This window comes from Osmerus mordax, chromosome 21 (assembly GCF_038355195.1).
Source record: "Osmerus mordax isolate fOsmMor3 chromosome 21, fOsmMor3.pri, whole genome shotgun sequence".
Classification (NCBI taxonomy): Eukaryota; Metazoa; Chordata; class Actinopteri; order Osmeriformes; family Osmeridae; genus Osmerus; species Osmerus mordax.
The window spans coordinates 9998133-10018374 of NC_090070.1; the positions used below are offsets into that span (position 1 = coordinate 9998133).

The 20242-nt window shown below is 49.9% G+C and overlaps 2 protein-coding genes across 4 annotated transcripts; one reads left to right on the plus strand and one right to left on the minus strand.

The window, feature by feature from the left end:
* The first annotated feature begins 83 nt into the window (after window positions 1–83).
* zgc:175214 (uncharacterized protein LOC557610 homolog) lies at window positions 84–6657 on the plus strand. Its single transcript, XM_067258892.1, has 7 exons — window positions 84–759; window positions 923–1364; window positions 3149–3302; window positions 3877–3919; window positions 4363–4404; window positions 5009–5091; window positions 5526–6657. Exons 2-7 carry the CDS (start codon window positions 1340–1342, stop codon window positions 5644–5646), a joined length of 468 nt encoding a protein of 155 aa, XP_067114993.1. The 5' UTR covers window positions 84–759; window positions 923–1339; the 3' UTR covers window positions 5647–6657.
* Window positions 6658–6712: 55 nt separating this feature from the next.
* pdcd11 (programmed cell death 11) lies at window positions 6713–20040 on the minus strand. 3 transcript variants are annotated; one of them, XM_067258894.1, is made up of 35 exons: window positions 19967–20040; window positions 19237–19503; window positions 18912–19073; window positions 18579–18740; window positions 18340–18457; window positions 17832–18007; window positions 17479–17580; window positions 17123–17329; window positions 16863–16987; window positions 16491–16551; window positions 16207–16353; window positions 15499–15750; window positions 15140–15265; window positions 14749–14943; window positions 14221–14391; window positions 13866–14079; window positions 13262–13414; window positions 13004–13116; window positions 12297–12808; window positions 12121–12183; window positions 11924–12026; window positions 11738–11827; window positions 11520–11622; window positions 11214–11391; window positions 10975–11031; window positions 10704–10826; window positions 10346–10465; window positions 10061–10223; window positions 9767–9910; window positions 9004–9144; window positions 8610–8860; window positions 8318–8486; window positions 8034–8187; window positions 7638–7803; window positions 6713–7227 (listed from the first exon to the last, which is right to left on the minus strand). In XM_067258894.1, the coding sequence occupies exons 2-35, from the start codon at window positions 19480–19482 to the stop codon at window positions 7056–7058; spliced, it is 5439 nt and encodes a 1812-aa protein (XP_067114995.1). In that variant the 5' UTR covers window positions 19483–19503; window positions 19967–20040; the 3' UTR covers window positions 6713–7055. The 3 variants fall into 3 exon arrangements, with proteins under 3 accessions (XP_067114995.1, XP_067114996.1, XP_067114994.1); XM_067258895.1 differs by having other exon boundaries at window positions 9004–9141; window positions 19980–20028; XM_067258893.1 differs by having other exon boundaries at window positions 19980–20028.
* Between the last annotated feature and the right edge of the window lie 202 nt (window positions 20041–20242).

Consider the following 20242-nt stretch of genomic DNA (forward strand, 5'->3'; position numbering starts at 1 on the left):
GAGGAGAGTTGCGAGGCAAATGAACGGTCACATGAGCAAGGATCTGTTTACAAACGGAGAGCTGAGGAAAGAAGAGCAGAGGAGGGCAGAGAGAGAGAGAGAGAGGAAGGAAGAGCAGGGGAATAGGAACCGCTGTTAGACAAGAGTCTCTGGACACCATTATGGATTGAGAGGAAAGAGAAGTCTGCCATAACAAAGCCTGCTGAAGGTGGGAGAACCCTGACCACAACACATACGCTGACTGACACACACATACACACCACTGACTGGCAGACATAGCCTTTTGTCTCAGATTTTTCTCAATCGAAGCAGCAGATGGTTAGAGGGAGAGAAGGAACTCCCTCCCCCCCCCCCACCTACGTGCACACACAAACTGGCACACACAAACTGGCACACACACATATAAACACATACACTAGCAAAATACCAAGCCCATCTTGGGGACTGTTTTCGTCTGAGCTGCTTCTGGTTCTGAGGACATCACATCTCCTTGGATGAGGAATACCCCTCGGAAGATCAGAAAGATTGGAGGAAGAGGAGGAGGGGGCGAAAGAGGAGAGGAGAGAGGGATGAGGCTTGTGAAAATCCTCTGTTAAAAAGAGGCTTTGGAGGAGGACAAAGCAAGTGACTAATGCCTGCAAATTACCCTCATTGGACTAAGAGGACTCTGTCGTTCGACTGCTGGATGTCATTGATCTGAAGTGTTAAAGGTTTGGTACCGGACAGCAACTGAACCCAAAGGTCCATTTTGAAATAAGTGTAAGTGTTACTCATTGCTCGAAAAAATATATTGCTGGTTTAAATGTGGTCAAAATCAACTCATGTCCTTCCGAATTTGTGAATGATGACATCACAAACAATGGAGTAGAGCACATACTGAGTGAAAGAGAAGCAACGTGAATGTATTTCTTTGTTTTGACAGTGTTCACGATGGTGATGTCATCATTATCACTAAGAGGCAGGAGCGCATAAGGTCTGAAATCCCAGTCCCAATCCCAGTCCCAAATCTCCCAATCTGAACCCGGGCAGGGGGGTTGATCTAATCCAGATTGGGGGATGCTGCCCACGGACTGCTGAGCTGACAAACCTGCACAGCTCAAGGATTTGAGGGAGAAAAAAATCTGCAATCTTCATGTTTTGTCGTTGGAGAAGCTTTTACACCCTTAACGTGGAGTCTCGTCTAGCCCCGGCCAAGTGACTTGTTTTGGGCTTGGAGCTCCAGAGATCCAGGCTCCTGGGCTCCAGAGAAGTTCCAGGCAGCAATCTTGGCTCGTGCCCAGGTCCCCTGCTCTTCTAACAGGGTTTGAATTTACTGGTGCTGCCCTGGGAGTCAAATTTCATGCAACCATTCCAATGGTGTAACGGTAAGTAGATTTTACACCCTCTGCCAAAGACTTACCATAAAATGCATTGCTTGTATGCTAGCTTTTGCTAACTAGCTGTACCTACACCACTCAGCCATGACTAACTGAGTTTGAGCAAACAGATGCACTTGAGAAATATGCTAAGTTATATGCTAAGCTGCTGGTATAGTGTTAAGGAAAGTGGGACTATGAGATGGATTTCTAAAGGTCATGTTTATCATACAGAACAACAATAACAACTAGCATGCAACCGAGTGTGTTGTAACTCCACGCCACAGAACCAGAGCCAATTTCAAGCAAGCTAACAACAATTAATTATTTGCCTGAAGACAACAAGATCTATGTTGGTGCTATAATGTCAACCTCACAACACTTACAGCAACAGTTTTAATCAGTTGTAAGAGCCCCACCACCCACCAACCCCCTTGCACCCCCCTCCCCTTCCAACACACTCCTCTCTTCCCCCATCCCCCATGTCAAATTATCTAAACCATACCCCCCACAGTGTGCAAGCTGTACCCATTCAGTCACTCTAAAGAAGAGTCCCATTGACATTAGAGGCTGGCAAAGGGCGTCCGTGGTGCAAATTAATAAGAGCACATTGGGGCATGTGGAAGTGGGGGTCCCTGTACCTTTTGTCTCGCCAAATGGTGCTTCCCGTCCCCAGAGAGTCTGCCGATGAATAGAGTCCAACCGGTGACAGACACACCGCGCACACACAGTTACCCTCCTCCCCAACTCTGTATACACACACTAGCCACCTCTGTGGAGTCTGTGGAACAGATGGTGGCGAGGCGGAAGTGGCTCTATGGCTCTCTGTGTTTGTCTTGTTCACAGACGATTAGACTCCATTCCCTACCCACCGGCCTCCTGCTCCGCCAAACCCAGCCCCGGCCTCCACGAGCCCCGGCCACGGGCCTCCTGCTCCAACAAACCCAGCCCCAGCCTCCGCGAGCCCCGGCCACCAGCCTTAACCCCAGCCTTCATCCTCTGCTAGCCCTCAACCCAGTCTCTATAGCCAGCCCCTAACCCTAACCTCCTGCTAGCCCCAGCCTCCAGCCATAGCCCCTGCCCCTCACTCCATTAACCCCAGCCTCTAGTTCCAACCTCCAACCCATTCTTTAGTCATTTTGCCAGCCCTATAGCCCCAACCTCCAGCCATAACCCAACTACAACCTCTGCCCCTAGTCCCCCAGTCCCCCCAAGCTACAGTCCTGTCTGGACCAGATTAAAGAGCAACAGAACTATAGGTGGAATTCCGGCCAAATGACAGCCGTTTCTTCACCAACTATTTGCCTGATGTTTTTTAGTCGATACAAAGGCCTTAATGGGCACAGGGCCTGGAATGAATCCTTGTTTGTAGCTCTGAGTGTGGGCTTGAACTGAATATGCTATGCTACTGCTATGAATTGAGAATCGGATGGCTATTTCTTTCATATGAAGGAAAATATTTCCACGAGACAAAATTTTTAAAACCCTTATAAGAAGCAAGGTGTTAGACAATGATACAAGTACTGACTTAGTCCACATGGTTTGATAAAGGAAACTAAGGTGAAACACCTACAGACTATGTGAAAATAGGAACTTCCTTCTTAAAACACGGAAATAAACAGAAGAGCACTTCACAACATTAGGTTGTGATGAATATGTCAATTTTGCCATTCTAAATTGTGTCCTTTGCTGCCTTCATTCTTCCTTCACCCCTACAGAACAACTAAAACTACGAAATGTCTATGGCCCACTTTAAACGGTATCCCTCCTGCCCTCTACTTCCTTCTACCCAGGATGCCTGTGTGGTTTGGGTCTCCAGCGCTCTGAGAGATACTGCGCCATGACGTCCGACATTTATCACCTCCCCCTCAACGTCTACATCATCGTTCTGGGCATAGGTCTTTTCGTCTTCATGCTCAGCCTCCTGTTCTGCTGCTACCTGTTCAGGTAAGTGGATATTGATGCTAACAGAGACACAGACTGAAAAGGTTATATTCAATTTAATAAAAATCGCAGTTTCATTACCGTGCAGTTGATCGTACACTTTACAAAGTGGGTTAGGGTTAGACAGACACGAGATTCCTGGCATTATAGAGTAATGGTGTATCTTTATTTTCCTGGGTCGATGCACGCTAGCCAACCTCATAATGGCCTACTTAAGGTGCTGAGACTGTAATAAATAAATAAATAAATGTATTTTCAAATCAAATTTTCTGTATATGTTGCTGGTTGTGGAAAAACAGTCAATTAACAAGGCATTGCTCTCCTGTTGCCTGACGGTATACTTTTGAGCAGACAGGCATACCTAACTGTCTTCAGTAAATACAGTAGATTATCATATCACATTACAGCTACTTCATCATATTCCAGCAATCAGCTTACTGTATAAAAAAAAACGATTACTAAATGTATAACTCATCATCACATGACATGGCATGACAACACCGTACAGTTTCAGCATAAAAAAAAAAAGAAGAACTTGGTAATGACTTTGCATTTTTCTCATCTTTTTCTCTGCCAGGTTGAAACAACAAGGCACACGGGAGCAGTTCAGCTACAACGAGGTACAGCGGCAATCTGTCACCATAGGGACACATGCTACACTGGATTCTGAAGAGCATGTCACACCCGTCACCGTGTGTGAAACCGAATGCCAACCTTTTATAGATGACCTTGAGACTGCATAACCTGTGTTAGTTAAACGCCTGTGTGACACAGACAGCTCTTATTCAAATACGAAATGCCCTAGACTCCGAGCGACATCTTAAATGAGGCCCTAACACACCCTGTTAGTCCAGTATACAGTAGAGGACTTTCAACCTAGTTAAAATGTCTATCGACATGTGAACAAGAGTCTACTTGTGTCCCAGGTCTTTCTTGGAATCTTTATTTAGTTTTGGAGCCAGCATGACGATGTCATATGGGCTTGACTTGGCATGGTGATGACACTTCAATGTATCCTTTACATGTTGAAACATCTTTCCCTCTCTCTGCCCCCCCCCTGTAGGTGGTACTGAAAGGGGCAGGCAAGAAGCTCAGCCTTCTTGGGGTAAGTAGGTGGCTGAGCGGTTAGGGAATCGGGCTAGTAATCTGAAGGTTGCCAGTCAAATGACGTTGTGTCCTTGGGCAAGGCACTTCACCCTACTTGCCTCGGGGGGAATGTCCCTGTACTTACTGTAAGTCTGCTAAATTACAAAATGTAAAATGTAAATGTAAGTAGTCATTTATTTAAACTTTAACTACACAGATTTCTTTTATAAATCGTAATTTTATAAATGAGTTTTGTGTTGGCACACGAACATGTGAAGGCCCTAATGGCCGTGAGGGCATGCTTGATGTAACATGTCGTCGCTTCATGATTTATTGAACGCAGAGCAGAGAGGTGCTTGACTCAGCCAGTTTTCGCCTTTCAGAGGGAACTGACACACACAGTCACACACACACAATAACACGCACACACAGTCACACACATACACACACAATAACACACACACACAGTCACACACACACAGTCACACCCACACACAGTCACACACACACAATAACACGCACACACAGTCACACACACACACACACACAGTCACACACACACAGTCACACACACACACAATAACACACACAGACCAATTCTCTCCTCTTCTCTGCCCTTACAGCAAACCTGTGCGGTTTGCTTGGAGGAGTTCCGGACCCGAGATGAGCTTGGAGTGTGCCCTTGCTCACACGCATTTCACAAGAAGTGAGTATCGACTCAGCATTCTGTCTCGCCATGAGACCTAGTGCGGAAGGGAACTTAGCTCTAATTGTACACAAACATTTCCTGAACAATCAGCAAGGCCTCAAGGGTCACAGCCACCAGCCCATACAGAGCTTTATTCAGTGAGGCAGCAGCACATTAAGACGTAATGACACAGCAGGATCATGTTTACCCATGTCCTGTTTCACTTTCCATTTCAAATCAGCGGAAGCCCCGAGTCGGGTAGCAAAACAGTAAAATGACATTGGTACATATACCTCAACCCCCCCCCCCCTATTATCTATTATCACATTCTAGAACCTACCTTGGTTGAAGAGAAACACAAGTAAGCATGGCGGTCAGTCTAGCCTTTCCCTCACTACACCAAGTGGTCCTCCTTCACGTCCTCCTGTCTGTCTGTCTGTCTGTCCGTGCAGGTGCCTGTTGAAGTGGCTGGAGATCCGGAGCGTGTGCCCCATGTGTAACAAGCCCATCCTCCGGCTCCACACTGAGACCCCCCAGGGGGCAGAGGGCCCCCTGGACCCTGAGGAGGTGTGAGGGGGGGCCAGGGGGCGGGAGGCCCAGGGCACCCCCCTGAAGACACATCTATACACACAGAGGACGATTATGATGATAATGATGGTGGTGGTCATCTTATGGACATCTCACTTGAGGGTTGATTGTATTCGTAAGTGGCTTCCTTGTGGCTCTTCTGTGTATTAGCGATATAGCTGGGCGATATAGCTACGTTTTGATACGTTGAAGATACCTGTCTAGTTTTTCTATGGTCAGTTAGAGACAGTCAAGCTAGTCAAGAGGAATAGGGTACCATGTGTCAAATTTGGGGAAAAAGGACCTTCAATAGTCTAGCCATGGGACTTTCAGTTTTGTTTGCGTCTGTAAAGTCCCCCAAGATTAGTGACATGTGACATAGGAAAGGGAGCCACTTTAGAATATCCAGTTTCTCCTCCCCTTTCCCTGTCATTGGACAACTGGTTATGGCACGAACAGGAGACCGCCAATCACAATCGACATGCCAGGCATCGTTAGTAGGTCATTGGTCAGGATCGGTGTGGATACCTCTAATATCTCAGGGGTGTAACAATACAGCCAGCACAAAGCATCTCACATCATAATTATAATAACCTTGTGCCACACATCAGACCTGGGACAATTACTTGGGGTCTGCTTGATACGTTACACCGTACAATGAAACCGATGCTACTGTATCGCAAAAGTACAATCACAAGAGTGGAATCAAGCACACCCCAAACCTTTCCAATCATTTCATCCACGTATTTGACCTAGGTCTGATTCATATCCAGTAATGCTGCCAACCTGTGTAATGCTATACTAAGGGGAATTTAAACATATGGCTAGCTAATACAACAGATCAGTTCAGTAGGCCAAACAGTTCTGATGTAGACAGTTATGTACTATGTATGTCCAGGTTCACTCGTTCTAAGACTGATAGAAAGCTAGTCTTGCCTGTATGTGTGTAATGTGACCTTATATTGTCATTTTGTATCGTTGGTTGCTTTTAAATAAAATGTAATGTATTGTACTGGACATGCATCTTAGGGAAAATCCTTTAAAATCATAATCATTGACAACCATACAGTAATCACTTATATAATACTTTTATTACAAAAGGATGTCATTCAGTCAAGTCAACCATGTTTTTTAATTCATCCATACAATAATAGCTACACAGACACCCATACTGCTTATTCTAGTCATTCAAAATAGATTAAAATGCCACCCTGTTGACATAAAGGCTCAAGAAAGTATCTGAGACTGTAAAAATAACCCCACACTAGATTATTAATATTTCCTTATTACAGCACACTTCCCTCCTGCAATACCGCAAACAATTTCTCAATGCAAAATATTTTGTGACTCAAGACATGAGGCTTTACAAGAAAGTCTGTTTGGTAACGTTGGATACAGTGTGTGTGTGTGTTTCTCTAACTAGCTGCCTCTGTAGCCTTGTTCTCCACGTACTCCAGGGCCTTCTCCTTGACGGCCTGGACGCTCTCAGGGGTGCCGTTCTTCTTCTCGTACTCCAGGTAGCGCTTGAAGAAGAACTTGATCCTCTTCACTGCCACGCTCAGGTGGATCACCCGGTCAAAGAGAGCCCTGAGAGAGAGACAGAGAGAGACAGAGAGAGAGACAGAGAGAGACAGAGAGAGAGACAGAGAGAGACAGAGAGAGAGAGACAGAGACAGAGAGAGAGAGAGCACACAGAAGCATCCCTTTATAGAACACTGTAGAGTGGTAAATGTGCTGGCTTGTTATCAGCTGACAAATGGCCGTGAGACTTCCAACTGCTGAATGTTTACACGTTAATAAGGTTAACAGGCGGAAGGGAACCTATATACATTTTTTAAGATCGTAATAGTCAGTGGAGCTGAGATTCAATCAAATACACCAGCAGACGCATAAAAAAACCCCAACATGTAATATATATGTAACAAATGTTACATATTTTCCGCATTTCCTGCACCGGTGACTCCAATTCAAGTTCACAGGCAGTGTGTTCTGCTCACCTGATTTCCTTCTGGGAACCGTGCTTGACCATGAGGTCGATGAAGACGGACCACAGGTCCGTGCGCTTGGGGTAGCTACTCAGCACCTTGTCCAGCATGACCTTGCCTTTCTCCACGTCGCCGTACCGGAACTCCAGCTGGGCAAACTTGGCAATCACGTCCACATCTAGAGACGAGGAAGAGGAGGTTGGGTACGAAACAGGAAATGAACACAAACCCAATCTAGCGTTTCAAAAACAAAAATGTGAAAAAAGAATTGTGGGTGTGCAAGGCTTAAATGACGTTCGTAGATAAGCCCGTTTTGGGATATCGCATTCATATAATTCCTCTCCTTTCGAATGCGTTTCTGAATGTTGAAACAGGAGGCCATGTGGCCCAGCAAGTGAGGTGGCTTACTCTCTTTGGTGGGCAGGCTATTGAGCGCCCTCTGCAGGAGAGCGCTGCAGGCGTCGCTCTGGCCCTGCTGCAGCAGGAAGGAGGCGTAGCTTAGCCACACCGCCTTGTCCTGGCGGAAGCGCTTCACGATCTTCTTGTAAAGGTTCTCCGCTTCCTAAACACAACACGGGAATTCATCCAACAGTCCCTCAAAGTGTCAACTAAAGCAAACGGGTGGAACCCCGGATGAGGATGTCCTCCACTTCGAAAGCGCCTGGCAGATGGGGGAAGGCTGCAGGTCGTACCTTGGTCTTGCCAGACTTGGCGTAGATGTCTGCAAGCTGCTGGTAGACAGGCAGGGGCTCGCAGAACTGCAGCGCCCGCTCGAACGCCTTCTTCAGGCTTTCCTCGCTGCCGTACAGGTTCTCCAGGTTCAGCAGGGCCACCCACACGTTGAGCTTCTCCTGCTCCTCCCTGGGGGGGGAGGTGGACAAAACACACACACACGGCTTAGACACGTGTACAGACACGGGGGTCTACACGCACAGAGAAACACTAGCTCGCATGCTAACACGCCAACACGCTAACACACGCTACCTGAAGGAGATGGTCTTGAGGGCCCTCTCGGCCACGGCCCGGGCCTGCTCGATCTGGGTGGCCTGCAGGTGGAAGGCCATGTACTGCAGCCAGAGCAGCGAGCTGTCGGGCGAGGCGAGCAGCAGGCGCTCGAAGCTGCCCGCGTCCTGGGGCCTCAGGGCCGGGTCCATCAGCTCCGCCTCCCGCTCCGACAGGGCCTTCTCCGCCTGGCGCTTCTCCGCGTGCCGCTCGTGGCGAGTCTTCTTCTGGCGCTGCACAGGGGCGGGGGGGGGGGAGGAGAGAGAGAGGACACAGGGTTAAGGAGAGGGGGACACGAGGGGTGAGGGCACTAGCGGTGTCCGAGAGAGGAAAAGGGAGGACCCTCGGAGGGGCTCCGGGCAGTGCGGGTGGTTACCTGGCCCTGTTCCTCCTCCCCCTCGCTGGAGTCTTCCCCCTCTGGGGTGGCCGAGGCGGGCTTCAGGGTGCTGAGGGCAGCGTCCCAGGAGAAGCCCCCCGACACCTGCAGCCTGGCTGGGGCCGCTGCTGGCTTCACCTGCTGGAAGGAGAGAGAGGATGGGGAGGGAGAGAGGATGGGGAGGGAGAGAGAGGATGGGGAGGGAGAGAGAGGATGGGGAGGGAGAGGAAGGGAGAGAGAGGATGGGGAGGGAGAGGAAGGGAGAGAGAGGATGGGGAGGGAGGGAGAGAGAGGATGGGGAGGGAGAGGATGGGAAGGGAGGGAGAGAGAGAGAGGATGGGGAGGGAGAGAGAGAGAGAAAGAGAGAGGATGGGGAGGGAGAGAGGACGGGTAGGGAGGGAGAAAGAGAGAGGATGGGTAGGGAGAGAGAGGATGGGTAGGGAGAGAGAGGATGGGTAGGGAGAGAGAGGATGGGTAGGGAGAGAAAGGATGGGGAGGGAGAGAGACGATGGGTAGGGAGAGAGACGATGGGTAGGGAGAGAGACGATGGGTAGGGAGAGAGAACGGGGAGGGAGGGTCAAGAGGAGGTTGACGGGGAAGAGATGGAAGGAAAGAGATTGACGAGACGGCGTGCGCGAAAAAAAAAAGAAGAAGCAATAATTAGTACCGGATCGATTACGCAGTCAACAGAACGAGATAGCAGGACGCTAATTAGAAACCGACTGAATGCACATTCTGTCAGCATGCGAGTGCAGTGGCTAACCTTTGGAGTGTTCGATTTCTCCTCCACCACCATCGCATCATCCTCCTCCTCCTCCTCCTCTCGGAAATACACCTCCACTCCACTGTCGATGTCCTCAGTCTTCTCCTTCCTTCCTTTCTTCTTCGCTGGTTTCTCTACCGGCTCCTAGGACACAACAATCAGCAGCACAGCACACCATGACACCTCTGCTTTGACAACTTCCTGGCTCTTTAATATCCCTCTGCAGAGAGAAATGGACTCTGATGAAGAGAGGGTCCAGTTGAGGAAGGGGGGTGGGGGGGACAGACGACTCACCGGCTGGCTCTCGGAAGACTTGCGCTTCCTCTTGGCGTCGTACTTCGCCTTCTCCTTTCCCAGCAGCCTTAGCGGCAGCCCAAGGGATTCTGACAGCAGGTCTGGTTTCCCGGTGTCGTCTGACAGCAGGGACAGGTCCACCTGCTCATTCTGTGTGTCAACACTGGAGCGAGGGGGGGAATGTCCAAGTCAGACGTTTGAAAATGGAAAGGATTTGGATGACGTTTTCCTGAGCTACAGGAAGGAAGGCGCTAAATTGGACTCATGGCGTGATTGGCTCCTTACCGCAGGACCTTGGTGGTGAGCAGGGTGTTCATAGGGACGTTTTTGGCGAACACGTCGTGGCTAGTGAAGTACTTGGTGGCATGCTGAAACTGGGCTCTTCCGGTGATGTTTGTGGACAACCTGGGACAGAACACGACCACTCTCGCAGGTTAGCAGGGCCTTTCATTTCAGGTGACGGTCACTGAACCATGTCTACTATATGCCTTTTAGGATAAGGAGAAGGATAATGGTGCGGAATTCTGCCTTGGCTGACGATAGTTTCCCCAAGTTCATAAGTAGACGCTATCGAAAATCCTTTGAGTGAATAAACGTGTAAGACGTGCAACCCTTCGGGCCCCCAGGTGCGTTGTGTATATACCTGATGAAGACTCCATGCTCGCCTACAGACTTGACGTAGCCTCGAAGGATCTGGCCAGGTTTCAGGTCCCCCACACACAGCACCTCTGGGTCCTTCACCACGGAGGGCCTGTCTGGGCTCAACCTGCACACACACACACACACAAACACAGGGATGAATACAGGCAGCAGGGCGCCGTGGATCCAGCACTCACCATGTGCGGTGCAGAGGATGTGAATGTGTACTGAATGTGTATAGAACACTGGTTTGGGAGAGAGGGGGGGGGTCACACCTCGAGGGCCGGAGAGAGAGCTGCCATTGACCGTTTTTCTCACCGAGAACACAACACCTGGAGAGAGAGAGAGAGCGAGAGAGAGACAAAGAGAGACCACGAACGTTCAACTTCATTAGGACTTTAGTACAGGTAATCGAAGGGCGAGGCTGACGTTAAGACAAGTAGTTCATCCAGCGTCCGGCCTCAGCTAACCTTGGCCGTACACCTTTAGCCCGGGCCTGAAGAGGGCCACTCACCTGACCAGCTGGTCTTTGCTGTAGGACTGGAGCGGGTCGCGCTTGTACGAGTCCAGCAGGTCCACCACGGCGACGGTTCCCTTGGCGCCCAGTGGCAGCCTGACGCCCACGCCCACTTGGGGCTGGACGCTCTGCACGATCCCCATGGCAACGTTGCCCTTTTCCAGCTTGGGCACGTCTGAGGGTTACAGGGTCGAGTTAAGGAGTCTGGAGCGGCAGACAGAATCTGGAACACTCTGGGGATGATCCATGCGGTTATGATGACACAGCAAAGCTGAGGGGGGGGGGGGGGGGGGGGTCGCTCACCAGTCAGAGAGAGGCAGAGACGCAGAGGTTTAAAACAGATTTTGACCACTTTGGCACCAACTGCCTGGCCCAGTTTGTACAGCTTCTCTGGGTGTTTCAAACCCTAAAAAGGGGAGAAAATGTCTTGTGGGAATACTGACATTTTTATACAGACATATATATTTAGTGTGTATATGTATATATATTTATTTTTTTTAGCATGGAAATCGACAACTTACTTTAGGATCTGTGGCCATGGAAAGTATATCAACAGTTCCTGTTACAGAGGGACTGATGGTCACCTCTAAACACTTCTTCTCTGGGTAGTACTGTAGAGACACACACACACTCATTAGACAGGGAGTCGATTTAAATCTCAAACATTTCGCAAACTCTTCAGTTCCGCTGCACGCTTCCAAAAGTACCTTTGACACAAAGCACGTGACCTCCTGGTCGACCTGGTAGGTCATGAGCTGCTCCTTCAGGCTGCACTTGACCGGCTCCAGGACTAAGTCCTCCTGTAGCTTACTGGAACCACACAGGGTCATGTTACAGAAAAAGAATGATCTACCACTGGGATTGGGGGTTGATTCCCCCCCCTCCCTCCTTCACAAACGCTTACCTTGGCAAAAGACTGAGCTCTGGAATGAAATAGGTGAACTTGGGGTGGCTAAATGGAAGGTACCTTAAAAAAAAAAGTTGAAAAGAAAAGTGTTCATTCATGATAACACAACTCCCTTGCAGTAGTAATAAGAGCAGATGTAGTCATATGAACACACATGGTGCTTTGGTACTGACCTGTGACTACAGGCCTCCCGCCCTCCTATGACCCTGGCCGTGACCTCGCTGCCGAGCTTCACGGCGGACGTGGGGAAGGTACCCAGGCACGCCCCCTCCTGCACCTCGGACACGTGCACGCTCCCCGTGGCCCCGCCCTCCAGCTCCACCTGCACGCACGTGGGCTTCACCGCCTTCACCTTGCCCTTCACCAGGTCGCCGTAGCGGTGACGCCCGGTCCTACTCGCCGACGGCCCCGCCTGGTCGCCGTCGGAGGCGGGGCGGGGTCCACGCTGGACCTTGGAGTCCCACTCCACCAGGGGGAGCCCTTCCAGGTCCTCGCAGCTGGGGTCCGTCACGCCGACCACCAGGAAGCGGCCCGGAAGCAGCTTCTCCGTCTCGAAGCGGAACGAGTCGTTGAGGTTGTTGGTGGTCTGGACGACGGTCAGCTGGGCCGTGTCGCCCAATGAGATGACGGCAAAGTCCTTGTCGGCATGCTGCACCCTGGCGGTGTACTTGGCCCCCTCTGCAACCTACAGAATTACAAAGGGGAAAACGATGAACACTTTTTATATTCATATACAAAGTATAACAATTTTCATACTTTACGTTTTTTCCCCAAGGAGGTTTGTCTGAATATAACAAACATTTCTCAAAGCTCGACATCAGTTCTGTCACGCACAATAGTTATGGCCGTATCGGCCTGTCTGATCAAGCAGGACACTTACTGATTTCCACTTTGCCACCAGCTTAGGCAGCAGAGAGACGTGGACCTGTGTGCTCAGAGAGTCGACATGTAGGACCACAGCATTCACCTTCTGTCCTGGAGACACCTTTAAACCTGAGAACACACACACACACACCATTCAAGTCACCGCTGGACATACCATTTCATTCATCAAGCAGTTGACAATACCCTTAGAACTGTTTCATTTCCCGACATTCAGACTGGGTTAGGGGTTAGAGGGGGCGGTTTGAGTCCTCACCCGTGCAGTGATGTTTGGTGGCCAGCACGGTGGCTCCCTTCAGCTGGTCACACACCAGGCTCACGCTCTCGTCCTCCTTCACCTGCTCCACGGTCAGCTTCAGCCTCTGGCCCAGGGGCACCACAGACAGCTGCTGATGAAGCTCAGAGTCCTCTGAGGAGAGAGAGAGAGTCAGGTGGCTGAGCGGTGAAGGAGTCGGGCTAGTAATCCAAAGGTTGCCAGTTCGATTCCCGGTCATGCCAACTAACGTTGTGTCCTTGGGCAAGGCACTTCACCCTACTTGCCTCGGGGGGAATGTCCCTGTACTTACTGTAAGTCGCTCTGGATAAGAGCGTCTGCTAAATGACTAAATGTAAATGTAGAGAGAGAGAGAAAAAGAGAGAGAGAGGGAACGGAGGGAGGGCTCATGAAGAGCAGTAAAAGCCGTGCTGCAGACTATTAGATCGGATCTGTTGCCATTATTGAGTTACAGCAGGATGCTGACAGAATCTGAAATCTCGATAAACATCGACAGAAACCAGACGCCTGAGGTGCCCACACACACACCCCTTTGCGTACACCCAACGTGGTCTCGTTCCCTCTTATATCACACACACACACACACCTTTGTTGGCCATCATGTCGGCCACAGCCCTTCTCTCCAGCAGGCCCTGGACCAGCCGGCCCTGGGTGTCGCCCTCCGGGGCCATGACCTCTGACACCTTGAGGCTGACCAGGAAGCGGCCCTTCTCCTCGTCCAGGTTGGTCACCTTGGCGACCACCGTCTGGCCCAGCTGGAAGGGCCCCGTTGTGTCACTGATGAACTTGTCGCTCATCGCCTGGATGGAAGGAGGAGGAGGATAGGTCAAGTTCAGACGAGTCGAGAAAAACTACGGCTCATGTTCTTCAGGAGAAATCGGACATTCGTAATATCGACTCTCCGCTAACTTATTCAACTACCTCCTTGATCGGCTACTCACCGATTTGGGCGCCAGGCCTACCAGTCCGCAGGGAAACTCCACAAACACGCCGTAGGGCATGATGTTCTTGATCCAGCCAATCAGCTGCATGCCCACTTTGACGTCAGAGAACTCCTTGGCAACAGGCCCGTCCTCCATGGAAGCCCTCAACACAGGCTTCTTGGTCAGGGTCTGGGCACGGCAGGGTTAAGGAGGACAAGACGGCCTTCCTGACACTGTACAGTTGGGTACAACAGCACTGTACCATTTTCCAAACCACAAAATCAAATCCAAAACCAGACTAATAAAACACTTGCATTTCTTCATGTTAGTAAATATGACTAATATTAATAGTACTTAAACCGGGTCTTACAGGAATATAATGTCACTTTTAGCTCTCCAAAAAACACATTTGCAAATATTATTTTTGGGGGGAAAGACCACATTTACACAGCCAACGGGTCCTATTGTCTGGCCTTGCAATGCAATTGGATAAATGTGGTCTTAAAGAAAAAAAATTGTCTGTGGCGTTCTAGTCAGGAAGGATACGATGTGCTGCTTGTTGTGGTTGACACAGACCAGGTTGGAGATGGTGTCGCCCTCTTGGAGCGCCTCAAACAGGAGGGGGCAGTTGGACACGTGGTCGGAGAGGTGGCTGATGGGGAGCAGGGCCGGGATCTCCTCTGGGAGGATGGCCACCTCCAGAGCCCCCAGGACTTTGGTCAGCAGCCTCGCTTCCACCTTCTACGGGAGGACGGGAGAGACACATTCGTTTGGGGCTCTCAAGATGAGGAGGAATACGAGGGGAAAAAAATATAAAATCTTGTAAAAATGTTGTTTGTTTTGGGGAGTGAGAGGGAGGAGGCATCGAGAAGGAGGCATCGGAAAGAAAAAAAAAAGAGAGATGTGACCGAGGGAGAGAAAGATGGCGTCCTCTTACCTTCCCGATCTCAAAGTCAAACTGGGGTTTAGGCGTCGCCTCCGTGTCCCCTCCTGCCACGGCCTTGAAGGACAACAGCAGCTTCTCCTTCGCCATGTCACAGTTCAGCACCTTGGCCTTCACCACCTGGACGCCGCAACCACAAGACCAGCACAACAGCTGAAGCAAGGCCAAACCATAGCGGAAGAAAGTCAAAGCTAGCTTTGCGGAATATATATATATTTATATGTTAATGGTTCCCCCCCCCACTCAGAACCTGCCAGTAATCCGAAGTGTTTGTACATTGAAAACAGGCATGAAATATGGCTCCATCTAATCCAGTGCTGTTACCTAGCGGCGGCCATTTTGTGTCTCCCTACCTGACCGACGAAGAACATCTTCTCTGGGACGATGACGAGCTCGGTGCTGAGCTCGCGGACGGGCACCAGCCCCTTGACGTCGCCGTAGAAACGGACGATGCAGCCAAAGTCCTTGACGCAGATGATGTGTCCGTGGGAGACGCGGCCGGGGCGAGCGTCGGCGAAGGTCAGGAACAGCGGCAGGGAAGACTCCACCAGAGCCTTCTTCCTGGTTAAGGACAGGATCTTCCTCTGAGGATCCACGGCCAACACCTGGACATTTACATTTTACATTTAGTCATTTTAGCAGACGCTCTTATCCAGAGCGACTTACAGTATGTACAGGGACATTCCCCCGAGGCAAGTAGGGTGAAGTGCCTTGCCCAAGGACACATCGTCATTTGGCACGGCCGGGAATCGAACTGGCAACCTTCTGATTACAAGCCCGCTTCCCTAACCGCTCAGCCACCTGACTCCGACACACACAAACAATAAATAGCTACGTCAAAAATAGGATAACATTGATAGACATCAGTGTTTCCCGCAGAAAAGTTGTTAGTTAAGGTGGTAGGGTGGGGTTTGCCGTCAGACCGGGGGTGTCGTGGCTAGTTTGTGCGATAGACCAATGCGGAGGGGGGGGGGGGGGGGATGTTTGTGCGAGAGACTAATGCGGTCCGCAGAGAAGGGAGACTGGCGTTTTGGAATTGGAGTGTTGCGCCGCTCGCTCACCCGACATTTGACCTTCATGCCCTCTGTGTATTTCTTCTCTGGGTGCTTGAGGATGATGTCAGAGAGGTGCATCCTGGAGACCATCCCCCGGATGTGGTCGGTCACCTTCACGATCATCCCGTTCGTCTTGAGATTGGTCACCGTGCCCTGTGAAGGGGGGTGGGAGGAGGGACTAAGTTATCCACGAACGTGATCTCGGCAGACGTATTGGCACAGAAGCTGGTGAGCGTTTTCGTTGTTCATAGAAACGTTTCGTGATCGTGTATTTATTTTGTTCTTCTAACCTCCACAACTTGGCCAGGATGGATGTCGTGGTATCTGTAGAATGGTGCTTTTATAACACTCCTGTAGAAATGACCGCAAGGTTACAAGATGGCAAAGAAAAAAAAAAACTTTCCTGTCCATTCATGACACAGTCATTCACTCTCTGTCCGTCTCTCTGTCCGTCTCTCTGTCCGTCTCTCTGTCCGTCTCTCTGTCCGTCTCTCTGTCCGTCTCTCTGTCCGTCTCTCTGTCCGTCTCTCTGTCCGTCTCTCTGTCCGTCTCTCTGTCCGTCTCTCTGTCCGTCTCTCTGTCCGTCTCTCTGTCCGTCTCTCTGTCCGTCTCTCTGTCCGTTTCTCTGTCCGTCTCTCTGTCCGTCTCACACACATACATACATGCGCAGGCTGACATAGTGCATCTGCTCCATGGGGCTGTAGTCCATGATCCTGCAGGTGTGTTCCGGTTTGGCCATGACCCTGTTCATGTTGAAGGGGTCTTTGGGCTCCTTCATGTGGTTCCTCTACAGCACAGAGAAGACAAACACCACCAGACAGTTACCCAACGGAGGATGCTTATGCTAGCATATAGCTCTGGAGGTCCCTGTAGGCTTCACAGTTGCTGGTACAGGGGGGGGACAGGAGGTCCAGGTACTCACATGCGCAAAGCCCTGGGTGCTGTCAGGGAGCTCCAGTATGGCTCCAGAATAGTGGTGGAGCGAGGTCATCTTGCAGCCCTCCAGCACCTCTCCGATGCGGTCGCTGGTCACCTGCGTCAGGTCGCCCTCTGGCTGCAGGATGTGGCTGCGCAGCGACAAGCCCAGCAGGCGAGAGGAGGGCTCCAAATACAGCACACAGGCTGTGACCTGGGAGAACATCAACGTATGCCGACTGAAGTCTTACTTTGGAAGGGATATCACAACTGACATTGCAGTTTAATAGTCGTGAGTGGAAGACCGTTCTTATGAACCTCTGTGTGACAGAATAAGACGTGTGGTAAAGATGAGGTCCTTACCTCGTCTCCCTCGTTGTAGCTGCAGGAGGGCTCCATGTGCATGAAGTCCACCACACCAGAGAAGGAGGAGAGGAACTCCAGGATAAGACCGTGAATGGTCACCTGGAAGCAGAACCGCGAGGAGAACATCAACATAGCGTCACGCCAGATTAGCTAAGCGGCAACTTGGAGATATAATGTAATGTGTTCACTTGGCAGATGTTTTTCTTTAAAAAAAGATGTACTGGGGGGGATTGGAACTTGAAACCTCTTGATCCCCAGTCCATCACTGAGCCTATACCCACATGCAGTAAATGTGTCTATAACAAAATGATACATTTGGGTCTCAGACACGATAGTTGTCACCAAAGTACCTTTTTGATCTGGGCTTTGACCAGGAGCCCAGGTACCAGGTTGGTGAGGGTCCAGCCGTGTTTGGCGTCGGCGTAGCCCTGAGCCACGGACCGGGGGCAGGTGGAAAGACGGATCACGCGCCCGTCGTTCTTCACCTCCTCCAGCAGGGACACCACACACTGACCCACCTTCAGCTCTGCAATGCGGAGTCAGATGGCTGAGCGGTTAGGGAATCGGGGCTATTAAATCAGCAGGTTGCCAGTTCGATTCCCGGCTGTGCAAAATGACGTTGTGTCCTTGGGCAAGGCACTTCACCCTACTTGCCTCAGGGAGAACGTCCCTGTACTTACTGTAAGTCGCTCTGGATAAGAGCTACTGCTAAATGACAAAATGTAATGTAAATGCAACGCCCGAGGAAAGGACGTGCTCGACAAACACCACGCAAAGCTGGCCTCCAATAAACACAGGGAGCAACACTGGCACAAGGTACACAACAAGAGGGAATCTAGACTGGCTTGCGTTTGATACCTTTTGGGATGTGCTTGTCTGTTGCCGCCTGCTTGGGCAAGAAGGCTTTGGTTCCGCTGACACCAATGTCGATCAGGTATCCGTGATCCTCAACGCTCTCCACACAACCACTCAGGATCTAAGGAAATAAGACACCAACATTATTTCCCGACTCTTCCTAATGGTCCATATCCCTAGTCCACATCCCTCAAATGTGTGACTTAAAGGCTTATTTGCCTACACTTCTATAGCTGACTCACCATGCCAGCACTCAGAGTGCTGGTGGTCAGGCCTTTGTTGACCTCCTTGGGGTTGATGGAGAGCTGGATGCTGACCGCGCCTCTCTTGGTGGGGTTCAGCCTGACAATAGAACACCTTAGCAGCATGCCTGGGCTGAAGAGGTCAGGGAGGGAGAAGATCTCCTGTGGAAGACGAGAAAAATATTGTCAGACACTGTGGTCAAACGTGTGGCGAATATGAGGTGTGCGGTTCTCTCAAGGGCACTCGTCCGCAATATACTACGTTTGTACGTTTTAATAAAAGTCAAAATCGAATATACACACACACACCCTCCATGAACAGCAATCTCTTACCTCGGCATCCGAGTCCAGCTGCTCACGGACCATCTTGGTGTAGGAGTCAGAGATGTTGGAGATGGCCAGGTATCCCGTTAGGCCACTGGGCAGGCTCACCATCACCTCGAAGTCTGTCACTTCCTTGATACACCCCAGTACCAAGGTACCCAACTTCAGATTCTGATCGCAGGCACACAACACACAGGTCAGGTAAGTTAGGAGCTTCATGATAGGCCAGTTCTCTGTTGGAGAGCTTTGTGATTTGAATTGATCATGCAGAGCAGAAGGGCATCATTCAGAAAGATAACAAATCAAGTAAACAGGATGCATTGCTTAAGCGTACCTTCAGATGTAGAATATCGACTTTGGCTGCTGCGTTGAGTTTCAGCGTCTCCTCTTTGCTCGTTTTCTGCTTCTTGGCCTCTTTCTTCCCCTCATTCCTTTTCTCTCCCTTCCTTTTTTTTGTTTCTGCTGGTTCATGCGTCTGGAACAGGTTGTCCACCTCAATGTGCTGTCTCACGGGTTTCGCTGTAGTCTCTGCTTTCTTGCCCGTCCCTCCACGAGGGAAATCCTCATCCACTGACGCCATAGTTGATATTGATTCAATTGCCTGTAAAAAGAAATCAAATAATGTGTCGATAAAAGAAAGGAATGACAAACAACTAGGAAGTGTCTGCTAGTTGCAAGCGAAAGCCATGTCTGGTTAGGTTGTAGATAAACAAATGAACGCACAAACTAACAAACAAGACCTTATTGACAAACATTCTTTCAATATTTTTCAACATTGAAAACTAGACATCTGCAGCAACTCAGACATAAAGTTATAGTCAGCTACAAGCTACTAAGAAGGTGCCTATAGTGTAGGCTACTGAAAATATACCCTACACTACAGTATCGTTCACAACATATGCATTCATGTGATGACTGGCTAACTAGAAAGATAGCCGCATTAGCTAGCTTGCATTCCAACTAGACAACATTCAGTGACAGAAATAGACAACCGAAACAAAACACGGTTCCAACGTTTCTGTAAATTATACGTGTTTAAAATAATGTAAAATGTATTAGCATACAGTTAATCCTTACTGTTGTAATCCACTTCTCAATTTGGTATCCAAACTCACATGTGTTGATCACTACCACGCCATGTTTCAATACCGGAAAGGTACCGTGATGGGCGTTTCAGTAATTGACCATTCACCACCCAAAGATAAATGATTGACGTTCTGATTGACCTGCCATTAACTGTTATTCTTCAAAGGGGCGGTATTTGTAATCGTTGACTTTTATTTGGCCCTATCAAACTGCGTTTCCTTGCAACGTAACAAGTAGGCGGGATTTCCTGATAA